General features: G+C 34.2%; 2 protein-coding genes across 3 annotated transcripts in view; one reads left to right on the forward strand and one right to left on the reverse strand.

The window, feature by feature from the left end:
• Positions 1 to 11,258, reverse strand: part of tbc1d22a (TBC1 domain family, member 22a) — a 131,804-nt gene extending 120,546 nt beyond the window's left edge. The window contains exons 1-4 of one of the 2 annotated variants that reach the window (XM_042744686.1): positions 10,991 to 11,258; positions 9,926 to 9,982; positions 6,879 to 7,309; positions 1,062 to 1,241 (exon numbers count right to left, since the gene is read on the reverse strand). In XM_042744686.1, the coding sequence (XP_042600620.1) occupies positions 1,062 to 1,241; positions 6,879 to 7,309; positions 9,926 to 9,982; positions 10,991 to 11,052 (730 nt within the window). In that variant the 5' untranslated portion in view covers positions 11,053 to 11,258. The remainder of the gene's footprint in view (positions 1 to 1,061; positions 1,242 to 6,878; positions 7,310 to 9,925; positions 9,983 to 10,990) is intronic. The other variant, XM_042744678.1, reaches the window with a different exon arrangement.
• A 915-nt stretch (positions 11,259 to 12,173) lies between these two features.
• Positions 12,174 to 13,197, forward strand: part of LOC109064309 (ceramide kinase-like) — a 28,950-nt gene continuing 27,926 nt past the window's right edge. The window contains exon 1 of the mRNA XM_042744695.1: positions 12,174 to 12,522. Coding sequence (XP_042600629.1) covers positions 12,372 to 12,522 — 151 coding nt within the window. The 5' untranslated portion in view covers positions 12,174 to 12,371. The remainder of the gene's footprint in view (positions 12,523 to 13,197) is intronic.

Raw genomic sequence — 13,197 nt, forward strand, 5'->3', positions numbered from 1 at the left:
TGAGAAAAAAAAAAAAAGTATCATGGATTTATTGCATTGGGGGGGGGGGGGATAATACAATTTTATAATAAATCTTTGAAAATCAAAAACCTGGATTTGAATTTTTAATGTTATTAGAACCTAAAGATGCTATGTGAAAGTTTGAAACAGAAAATAGTGTTTTTTATCTTGCCACTTTCTCTAGTATTTTTTCCACACATTTTTACTCAAATTAATCAAAATGGATTTATAGCGTTTTGGAACCAAACTCTTCATATATATATATATATATATATATAAATAAAGGGGCCCTATTATGCAAGGTTGTGTGATACTGAAAAAACAAAAAAAAAACTTTTATTGTGATTTTCAAGCATTTTCTCAGCATTTTTTGCTGAGTGTGTTTATGTGCTGATACCTTCACTGCTATAAATATGGCACTAAAAGGTAGGTGGCAGGAATTCCTATCTTAATGAGTGATTCATTGAATCATTCATTCAAACAATTCATTCAAGACTGATTCATTTGTGATTGTCATCAAATGACTGTCTTTATGAACGGATCAATGAATTGTTGACTCAAATGATTCATTCAAAAACAGATTCATTAAGGTACGAAACAATAAGCGTTGCCCAGAGACACACAAATGTTCTGCTCCAGCTTTGTTTGGAATTACTTTAATTGACGACAAACAAAAAATGTTAAAATGTAACTCACTCAATACTGACTTCTTTGTTTATTGAACTGTTGTATTTGCAATCACGCTAATATTTAGGAAAATAGGGCAGAGGTCTTCAATCCTGCTCCTGCGGATCAGCTGTCCTACAGAGTTTAGTTCCAACCCTAATTAATCACCTGAAGCAGCTAATCAAGCTCTTCCGGATCACTTGAAACATCATAGGCCAGGTGAGCTGAAGCAGGTTGTAAACTTTGCAGGACAGTGGGTCCCCAGGATTATATTTTAGACTTGTAATGCGTTGCCCAAGCATTCTGATAGCCAAGCAAATGAAGAGTGACACTATGTGATGGAGTGCTCTGGGAGTTTAGAAATTAAGTAACAGAGCCATAAAACAGCATCTTACCCAGATCAGTATTAGGTCCCGCCAGAACCTGCCTGAACTTGTCGAGTCTTGACGCCTCTCTCTGGGTCATGGCAGGAGTCCCGGATGTGTTCTGATCCGCCATGCGGGCCACCAATGGAATAGTAGGCCTGTGCGGAAGTGACTGCTGTCTGTGTAGTACTGCCTGTTCAACGCCCACTTCTGACAGAAGAGAAAACAGAGCTTTAATGAACATATACAAACTGCTGTCTGCTCTCTCTCACCACTTGGCCTATTAAATTATAAATAATTATGGAGGCAAATCATGACACATAGCATATCAGGACATGAGTTTGCCCACAGGTCTGAAAAGGCAGCTACCCAAAGATGCTCAGCTAGTGGTAATGAAACACTTCTCTGTCGAACTAAATCCATTACAGAGCTCAGCCAGATGAACCTCATTCAGAGTGCCATAATCATCAGAGGTACTCTTTGGACACCACACGATTCAATTCATTTAGATTCTATTGTAATTTCAATTCAGGGTGTCATGATGAGATTTCATGTAATTCTCAATGTGTTTACATTTTTAGCAACAACACAGGGGGACGTATCTATCTATCTATCTATCTGGTAAGCAAGCTCACTTCAGTCCCTTTAGATGGATTTCAAGGAAGTTTTGCCGAGAAGCATGTGTATGCAGAGTACCTAATTAATACTGAATAAATATTAAAAACATTTAGTTTTATCACCAATGAGACTGTCAATCAGCTTTCTCACTGACTGTAAGGCATTGTTTCTCAATTACCTTGATTTTTATTTGTTTTATTGAATGTATTATATATTAGTAGTATATTATATAATTAATTTTAATCTTCATTAGCACTTATTTTTATATATCTAGTGATTTTAATTTCAGTTTGTTTTAGCAATTTTATTTTCAGCTTTTGTCATATTGTACACCAAAACTGTTTTCTCTGTGTTATGTTTTTTTTTTTTTTTTTTTTTATTTTTTTTAAAATTTTATATATGTGTGTGTTTTGTTTTTATAATTTTATTTGATTTCTGTCATTTTATTTATTAATTGTTTTCTTTATTTTATGCATGCTTGTATGCAATGTAAAACCTAAAAAAGGCAGCAGTGCTGAGAAAATATCAGCCGAACCAGCAAGTGATTTTTTTTTTTTTTTTTTTTTTTACAGCACAAAAAAAAAAACCATGCATGTAAGTAACATCTGGAGAGATACAAGGTGTGATGCATAATACAGAGGTTTGTGTTAGAGTGAATGTGTCAATAACACTATAAAATACCTTTTAAATGATGTGTAAAGATGCCTTAGAAAGGGCTTTCTGGGTATATTCATATAAAATAGGTATATAAAAAAAAATGATATGGGTTTAATGGGCACATGGGTACATTCTATGGTATAAATGTTTTCACAAAGAATCACAATCCCCCAATGTTTTAATCATGCTGTCCAAACACTGAGTGTCACTGTAAAATGTGATCGTATGCTTGTTAGAGACATTACATGTGTCTCTTGGTGACTTTGAGAGATCATTCTCGCATTGAGCATAAGAACATCTTTAACATTTAATGATGTCTGTTTAATCCCTGCAGAAATTAGACAGTGTCAACACAAGGTGCTATTAGAGTAGATGTGGAACACATCGACAGGAAGTCCATTATACTAATTGCGAACATTCCAATGCCATCACACAGCTCTCCTGTGTGTTCATGTTATTAGTTGTGTCTCACCTCAAAGGACTGAGTTGAGAAATATACCTGAAAAGATTTCCATGTCAAAAAATGTGAAGCCTCAGATCACAGCCACCTATTACATATTTGCTACGGACCAATGACAGTTTGAAGTTTTCTAGAAAGTTTGCACTAGTGAGCGGTTTCAAACTACCCAAACAAACCACAAACGAACTTCGGTATGGTTAGATTTTTTTGTTTGCAATGGCTTCATACCCATTTGTTCCTCAATTTGAATGATATTTGGGCCTTCGAGTCACTGCAGTACTATGAAGAACTGGGATTCTAATATTATTGAAATAAACATGCTTTCATTTGATTTGCTATGCTTCAAAAGCATCAGAGTGAAAGTTTGAGTGACAGGTCTGTGGAGGAAGAAAAAAGCATGCTATATTAGCATATTAAAGCTCATTGACAAACTGGCAATTGATTGACATTTCACTGAGAACAATTTGCTAATTAGCTGGGAAGAGGACAAGGAGAAAAGGAAAGGCCAGAGTTTAGAAGAAAGTCAAAGGTCTGTTCCCAAATCCAAACTCTCATTTAAGCCTTGAGCATAATTAGTTCTCTCATTTAAGCCTTGAGCATAATTAGTTTCTCTACCATTAATTTTTTTTTTTTATTTATTTTATTTTTTTGGTTTTAGTTTGCTTTTTTAGTCTGTGCAAAATATTCCCAGGCATCTTGGGGGTGATTGTCAGGGGTGATACAAAGTTACTTAGGTATTCTGGTTTTTTGTTGTTTAGTTTTTTCCCCTTTCGAACTCCTCCAAGGTCCTTTGTTCGATCTTCACCACATTTTGCACACAAAATCTACATAGAGTGCTTGGAAAAAACTTATAAAAAGAATTTAGATTTGTCAAAGTGTTACGAAGACATTAGATATTTAATTTACGCGAAGTCCATTGACCAATATCTGCTGGAAAAAAAATGCCCAAATCTAAATAAACATCAATTTCAGTGGCTAACAACAGCTGATCTGAATGACCTACCATTTAAAAAATGGACACATTCATACATTGTGTGAAAATGAGTATGTGTACACATTTTTTTATGAAAATTAGCCACAAATTGGCATTGTAATAAGCAACTTTACATTTTGCTAATATCTCTGTTTTTGTTTCTTCTGAATCCGGTTTCTTCTGAAGCCATTCTGAGCAAATATGCTTAGTTTCAAGAATTTATGATGCTTAGGGGGCTAAGAGCAAATTATAAATTATTAGCTATTTCAAATGAAAGATGAAGGCTGTGATACTGTTGTCCACTTGCACAGGAAAACAAATATTTTAGGTCTAAAATTTGTCTATCAGTTTCCATCACACTGAATGAAAATAGATGGATAGATCTTGTTCATTTGTATAACTATTTAGTACTGACAGTACATTTTATTAGTGTACGTAGAAACCTGTGAAATGCTTTTAAATTATTAAATGTTTATTTAATGTTTATATACCCTAATAAAAACATCTGTCAAGTTGCCAGACATGATTAAATATATTACTGTCCATTTAAAATGAAGAGACCATTTTTATTTGTCTCTTTTAAGATAACACACAGTATAATATTTCTATAAAGATACATGTATTTATTGTTGTATGATATGTAAAACAAACACATGCTAAACTGCAAGCATTTAAGTGACAATACACATACTCAGCACATTCACATCTCTTAATTCTTATTCTTATTATTTTCTCTAACACATTGTCTTAAGTAATATGACAGTTTGTGCAAAGATATGGAATAATTCATTTTTTAGTTTTAGATCTACAAAACTTAAAGCTTAGAGTTTAAGTTTCACTTCACACTTTGAAATCAATGCTTACACACACACACACACTCACACAGTCTCACACACACTCACACAGTCTCACACGCACTCACACAGTCTCACACGCACTCTCACACACACACACACAAAAAGGTTTTGCAATGCAAACAATATCTTATCAGTCTTTTGGAATTGTCCTGTGGCAACCTATGAAATGTAATTCATCTAATTTAAAATGTTTAAAGGGGTCATATGATGCTTTTATAAAGATCATTATTTTGTATATTTGGTGTAACAGAATATGTTGACATGCTTTAATGTTCAAAAAAACACATTATTTTTCAAATACTGTACATTATTGTAGGTCCTTTATGCCCCGCCTCTCTCAAACGGTCGTTTTCTACAAAGTCCCTCCTTCTGACAAGCGCAGTCTGCTCTGATTGGCCAACTGACCCAGGGCATTGTGATTGGCCGATCACCCAAGCACTCGTCGTAAATGTAACGGCCCTTTCCATAATCACGAGCTTCATCTTTCAAAATAAATGTAAAGACAGTTAATAATGTCCTTAGTTTACCATCAGTTCAAGCCCGAAAGGGGAACAGAGTCACGTGACAGACACAGCGATGAAGCTCCTATGTGTTTGCAGTACACAAGCCACGGACAGTTAAGACAGCTGACTCTGTGATGTGACCTGGTCTCTCTCTCTCTCACACACATACACACGCGCAACCGCACACACACAATGCGCAAAACTCCGCATTTGAACAGTCAATAGCAAATACTTAAACTAATAACAAAACATACTTACAGTAGCTGATTCAGAAGCACCAGATTGTTGTAGCAAAGTCAGAATTACCTCCTCTCCTAGGTTCACGAAACGGTCGTCCATAAAATGTGTTGCTGTTCTGTTGTAAGTAATCTTAAAGACTCCTTAATGCATCTACTTTCGGAAGGCCAAATAAAGTGCTTTTGCTTTCTCCTAGATACACACAGCATCTCCCTGACATGACTGCTTCAACACTAACTGTGGTTACTGAAACCCCACGTTCTTTCTTTGCGTAAACATCTGGGTGGCATTATGCAAATATTTCCACTTAGTGACGTAGAGATGTGGGGGCGTGTTTCAACGAGCCGTTTTAGGGGGCGTGGCAGAGTCTTAACTTTGATAAAGAATATCTCTTTGGTTTTGAGACTTTAGTCTTTGCAACTTCAAGGATCTTATCTATGCACAATCAGCTTGTAACACTCCAAAGAGAAAGGAAAACTTGAAATCACATCATATGACCACTTTATTGAGTCCACACATCAACCACATCTCATAAATTTTTATAGGTTTTTTTTTTTTTTGTTACTTTTAAAATGTGTGTGTTGCTGTAGTTGCTAACTACCAATGACGATTGAAGATGGACTTTGCTGTAAAAACCACATCATAAGATACATTTCAATTGGATCGCTGATCATCCACATGGGCCACTGGTGCTTGGACCCCAGTAGGGGTGTGTGATATCACGATTTTTGATAGTGGACGATTAAAAGATCTGTACAATCAGCTTTTGAAGAAAAATTTAATTGTAAATTCTGTCATTATTTACTCATTCTCATGTTGTCTCAAACCTGTATTAATTACCTTCTTGTGCTGAACACAAAACAAGATATTTTGAAGAATGTGGATAACCAAACAGTTGCTGGTCTAGATTGACTTTGATAGTAGGGGGTAAAAAAACTAAAAATAAAATAAAAAAATAACTATGGAAATGACAGAATTTTTATTTTTGAATGAACTATCCCTTTAATGTTAATAAAACAACAAAACACCACAGAGAAAAATCACTCACTGCTCTTGACTGAAGAACTTCAATATATTTGCTTTAATGTATAATTTATAGAATTTGTTTTATTTGTATATTATGTGTATCTTAAAACAACGATAAAATAATTACAAAGATATTTATTTATTTATTTTAATTATTTTTATCTTCGACCACTTTGAACTAAATAGCTGCCATTTTTTGTTGTTGTTGTTGTTTTTTGTTTTTTTCATTCCTTGTAAGGCTTTGTTTTTAAAATAGGGAAATTAGTTTGGCTGTACTGCTCAGACAACTTGCAAACTAGTCAAACCAACATGACAAAGAATTGTGATAAAATTGTAAAACGTGATTTTCCTAAAAAAATAAAAAAATCGATATGATACTTTAGCCAAATCGCCGACCCCTAGACCCCAAATTATTATCATTATTATTATTATTATTGACCAGTCTTATTTTAGTCTTATTTATGTACTATTATAGTATTAATATTTTGAATTAGCTTGTACTGATGTTTGACTGACCTTTATGCGAGCCGACAGGAGCTTCACTGTGTGACTTTACCATTCTGTTGTCACTTATTGGAAAAGTCTCTGAACTGAATGACAGATCTGTTGTCATATCGGCCCCTTCCTCTCTCTCGTCCTCTTCATCTGGCTCTTCCTCCTCTTCTTCATGTGCTTCCTGTCTGTCTTTTTCATCAGGCTCAGACATCTTATCCATCTGTTGCTGTCTTCTTTCCTGTAGCTTGCTGTGGTTTTCTATCACCTTATTGGCTGTCTCCATGACGACCTCAATGTTGAGATTTTTGGCTGCCATAGCAAGAAGCTCATCATCATCATCTCCCACATCCCAGGCATCACTAGTGATGCTCTCAAACTCTTGGAAGGTGGTGGCTTTCTTTGGTTTTCCTGGCGTAGTGGTAGACGGAGCCTTGTTTCCTGCTTTCATCAGACTGCAACAGAAAATTTAGACTTTTGTTTATAAATGAATCAAACTCACACAGAATGCTGGTGTCCCACAGATATTTTTAATAATATCCCTAGATGTGGTCAAATCATAAAGAACAGGGAAATTGTTCTGGCTTCTCTGACTCTCATTGTTAGTGACCACATCACTGTTCAAAAATTAGTTTTTTTCTCAACACTGTATAAAAAATAAATAAATAAAAAAAAATAAAACAACTACATATTTTCAAGTTCATGAAACCTTTCGAGTTTAAAAAAAAAAAAAAATGCAATTTTCTTGAAAATACACAAAAACCCATATCAGACAAACAGCCCCAAATATTGTCCCAACGAGTCAAAAACAGTAGTCTAAACGAATTTAAAATTCCAGAAATGTTAAGACTTTGTGAGCTTCCAGCATGCATTGCAGCATAAATAAATTATGTAGTTACTGTTATAGGATTTTTTATTTATTTATTTATTTATTTTTGCTGTTTAATGACTTGATTTCTAATTATTGTTAGTTATCTGTTGTGTTGTGATGTAGAGAGCGCATCATTTAACATTTGTTGATTGTCACCGTTCTTGGGGTTAGTTGGCTGAGTGTTTAGGCCTAAAGTGTGTTCAGCAATCCAGAACCACAGTGCCCTCCATGCAATGCAGAAGCAATGGCTAGAACTGATACAGCACATTCCCTGATTTTAATATCTGAACAATTAATGCAACCGGACACAGCTGATCACTTAGAAAGACCTGTGAGTCAACTGTCCCGATACTTATGCTCACATCACATAGGGGTTGAAACTCTAAAAAGTGCTGTCCTTTTTATTAGATAAAATATAAATGTGTTGAAACAGCTAATAAAACCATATGACATTCTGTATTTTTGTCTCATATTCATCTTTTAATCATATTTGCAGATGTCTTGACTCCACAGCAGACAATGCAATTTTGTCATTACTGTGCCAATATCTGGTATTGTTTTAAGTATCACGTAAAAAGCATGATATGTGAACACAATAACCATCCAGTATCATGGTATATATCAAAATACTACAACTAACGTAGTGTTACAATCATTATTCTAATCTGTACTTGTCTGTAAGAGTTGTCAAAAGATGGGCCCAGCAGCAGCTAGCAGGCTAACACATGACTTTATGTACTAATCTATTAACAAAAAGCTTTGATTAATATAACATATATTATATTGTGTGGCCAAAATTATACGATACAAAATTTATGCATATACAGCGAAACGCGTCTCTGTGTGGACGGGGCCTCAAATTGACAAAACACATTCGTTTTACTTAGTACAATTACGTATAAAATTGTACGTCTTCTCAACAATTTATTTTTTTACGGTGAACTTGGGGTGTCACTAAAAATGGTCACAGCTGCTCATGTTGCCACATACTGCTAACTCACATTAAAATTGGGTGATTTCTAGTCATTTTGTCATCACAAATTGCTTTCAGCACCATTCAAGTTTAAATAATATGTAGAATCATAAAACTATTAATTATTATTTAAAAAGTACAACTAATAGAGTAAGTTACTAAAAACACAAGGTGTTTTTTTTTTTTTTTGGATTAAATTCGTTTACAAAATAAAGAGGAAGCATTGTCTGTATTTTTAATTAACATTAAAGTGGTTCAGTTTTAATTTGAAAGGAAATGAGTTACAATGCTTAATGCATTCTACTCAATTTGATGTTGTATTCTCATTATAGCCAGCTAACAAAAATCAGATTCCCTCTAACAGGGAGCCTCTTAATCTCATTCCAAAAACTACAAAGGCGGCTGCTTTTGGTCTAGTTCAGGCATGCTGTTTCATGTGGCACTTCAATGGGCAGGGTTTGCTGATTCATTGTAGTAACATCTGTGGCTGTCACAAAGAAAACAGCAACAAGTATGAACTGAAAAGTGTGATCACTACATTTTCATTTTATGATTATGCAAATTCAACAACAAAATCAAGTCTATTCATATTCTAAAATCATGTTTATGTTTTTTATTGGGAATGATTAATCTATGCATGTTATAGAAAAGAAGAACAATGTTATCTTTAAATAAACTGAAATAACTTGTTCTTCCTCTGAAATGACTTTCATTTTTCTTTTCAAGATCCAATCAATTCTCCATGTCATTCTCTACCTTTTTTTATTAAACATGCATGTAAATCCATTTTACTTTCCTAATTTCATATATTTTAAAGTGAAATAGAAAATGCAACAGCATCAACTATATATGAAAAGAATGCTGTTGTTGAATTTTCTTTATCGCACTGAAATTAAGGAAGTAAAATGTGTTGCAAACAAAACTGACTTGAAAGCAAAAGCACACACACACAAAAAAACAAACAAAGAAAAAAAAACGTTTACATGTTCCTTTCAGCAAAACTAAACATGATCAAATCAATTGTACGCACACTGTATAAGCGATTACAAAATAATTAAAATTACAGTTTATATTTTGGGGAACGCAGTGCCTGCAAAACAACAGAATAAAGTTCAAACAACCATCCAGACATTCAAACATCAAAACCACAGAAAAAAAAATGAATACAAATACAATAAAAATTAATAAATAAAAATTTTGTCCACCAAAATACATAACTGCACTTACTTGGCATGTAGCAAAGGGTCAAATGGGGGATGTTGGGCTCCATAAACATGCTGGATACTGTGAAAAAGAAAAAGTGTTAAGACGGACGTTTGTAAAAAAATTGTGTGTGTGTGTGTGTGTGTATATATATATATATATATATATATATATATATATATATATATATATATATATATATATATATATATATATACACACACACACATATACATACATACATACATATACATACACACACACATACATATATATACACACACACACACACACACATATATATATTAGTATATATATAAATTCTTTATTTTCAACACCCAATCATTATTTTGATGATGCGGAAACTGGTTTGACAAGTCAAGAAGTAATACAGCAAAACTACAAAATACAAAAAGGCTTCATTTTAAAGAGTTTTTAATATTGTATCCACGTTATATAAACCACTTTAATTAGGCTTTTAAAGTTTTATAAAGTTGCTTTTTTTGCCATCACTACTTAAAACGCACCATAGTACTACTACTATGGTATTGTTTTAAGTATCACGTAAAAAGCATGATATGTGAACACAATAACCATCCAGTATCATGGTATATATCAAAATACTACAACTAACGTGGTGTTACCATCATTGTACCAATCTGTACTTGTCTGTAAGAGTTGTCAAAAGATGGGCCCAGCAGCAGCTAGCAGGCTAACAGATGACTTTATGTACTAATCTATTAACAAAAAGCTTTGATTAACATAACATATATTATCACCACATACACATTAATCAAACGGCAGATGTCAGTGTTAGAAGAATATAACTGTGATGATATAAACTTAATACATCACTGACATCACTCCATACATGGAGCTGTACAGCTAGCACACATTACATTAAAAACAGCCTAAAGAATATTAGATTTGAGTGACACGTGTTATTCTGAATATTTGGAGCTCCTCCGGTGAGATCTTGCGTTAAAAATAATTGTTCAATTAATTGCATCTATAAATAAACATATAAATACACACAAACACACACACACATAGCTAACACATAGACATTAGCATGAACACGTCACTCACTTCCCAGGAACCTTAGCTGTGTTTCTCTTCCAGAACTGTTTTTTGTTGCCGTCACCTGACATCTTTTGGCTTCGGAGTACTCGCTCATGAATTAATTTATAGAAATAGGCTGATAAGTTGTACAAAATGTGCACAAAGAGTTTATTTACACCTCAATTTCTCTTCGCAAACTCAGAGAGCCGCCATGTTGGTACCGCCCACCGCATATTAGCGCAGCTGTGATTGGTTTAGAGGTCTCATGAGTGACTGCTGAACAGCTAATCACAAGTGGAAATTTCTACTTGCCTTCTTCAGTTCCCTCAAAGGCCTGTTTGATATTGTCTGTAAAGGAATGTTTGATTTCTAAATATAAAACACACGAGGATATAACTAAATAAATCAACAAATATAATATAAATATTTTTGAAATGTCTTAAAACGTAGCGTATGATCGCAGAATTTGGACGTATGTATGTGAAACTTAGCCAGGGGAAGTAGCCCAACAAATGTATAACACAAAACCCTTGTCAGTGTTTTAACTTAAAAACCAAGTGTACACACAATCGGTTACATATCTAAAAATAAATTAAAAAATAATCACACAAATTTTTGATGTAATGACATTACTTGAAAGATACAATAAGGTATATATGAGGCAAAAAAACGCAATGTCGACGCATCCATCGTTTGTTTTCCATAAAATGAATATGAAAGTGGAAACCTCCTAAACCACTACTTTGGAGAACTGAGAAGAAAAACTTCAGCTTTGCTTCTTCATGTCAATTAATTTACTTAAGTAATACTGTTGCTCTTAAAGGAGTCGGGCGTGGTGCTAGCTAATATGAAGAACATTATATTATATTATATTATATTATATTATATTATATTATATTATATTATATTATATTATTATACATTAGCCTATATAACATAAGATGTACAGTATAAAAGTTCAATATGCTAAATATATGACAGAACAAAACTGCACTGTACTAGACATTTTAATGTTTTATAACATATATTAATTTACATATGGCATGCAATTTACGTCCGAGTGGCATTTGTCATATATAATATAACTTTGTAATAAATAGGTGCTGACCCCTAATTAACTAACAGTACCACAATAACGTTAAATAAAACAAACAAAGAAAGAAAGTATGCCAATCACTCACATCGCACCTCCTACAATAGGATTTTGTGTGACGCATTTCTCTCAGGCTCCTCCCACTTTATCAGGGAAGAAAGAAAACCGCTATGTAGCAAAACTGCTTAGGAGAAAACAAGCAACATTGCAGCGACAGTAGTATTTTTTACAATAATTTGAAGCGGCGTTATAGTATAAACCCGTTTTGAAGATGAAAGTGAGATAACAAGTGTGTATTTGTTGTTAAGAGCCGAAATGGAGAAGCAGTCACGTCTGTTGTGCTCTGAGCTGTGTGTTCAGCGTAGATTGTTTGAAGTCACATTAAACTGCACGGTTCTTGCTTGGAAAGACATACAAATCGACAAAAAACACACCGGTCGCGCCATATATGGAGCTGTTAAAGCGGGTGAGTTACATATCTAATACAATAATAACACTATAACATGTACAACACGGTGCGCTGCTGCTATTGTTTGTTCTACTGTAGTTCGTGTCTCAAAATTGACTGAGCTGCCTACTAGTAGACCGTAGTTTTAGACATTGTATGTACAGTACACGTACAGAGAATCGCCGAACGCAGCATTTTTGACCACCTAACTAGATGACCCAAAAATGCACTGGCTGGATGACGTCTTTGATGACCAAAACGCTGCCTAACGCCCAAAAAACATACTCATTATGTATCTATAATGAGTAAAAATGAGGCTGAATTGGAATGTTTCAGTGATGCCCAAAAACATTGTTTATGTGTAACATTATATAGGATGCCTGAAAACACTACTGACTCAAAATGCATAAAATAATGCTTAGAAGTGCTGTGTTACATGATGCATTCAGAAATGAAGGTTCAAAACACCACTAAAGCTGAACAAGATTATAATGCTATAAACTCTGCTGGCTCAGAATCCATCTATGACGCCCCAAAATTCTGTGTTGTAAGCACACGTTTATGATGTCCAGAAATGCTGCTGACTCCCAAAAATGCTGAGTTCTGTGCCTTACTCTGAACTCCTCTATGAGGCCTAAACGTGTTGTGTTCCATGCATGCAAATATGCATGCCCTACAATGCTGTCTACGAGG

This window comes from Cyprinus carpio, chromosome A4 (genome assembly GCF_018340385.1).
Source record: "Cyprinus carpio isolate SPL01 chromosome A4, ASM1834038v1, whole genome shotgun sequence".
NCBI lineage: Eukaryota > Metazoa > Chordata > Actinopteri > Cypriniformes > Cyprinidae > Cyprinus > Cyprinus carpio.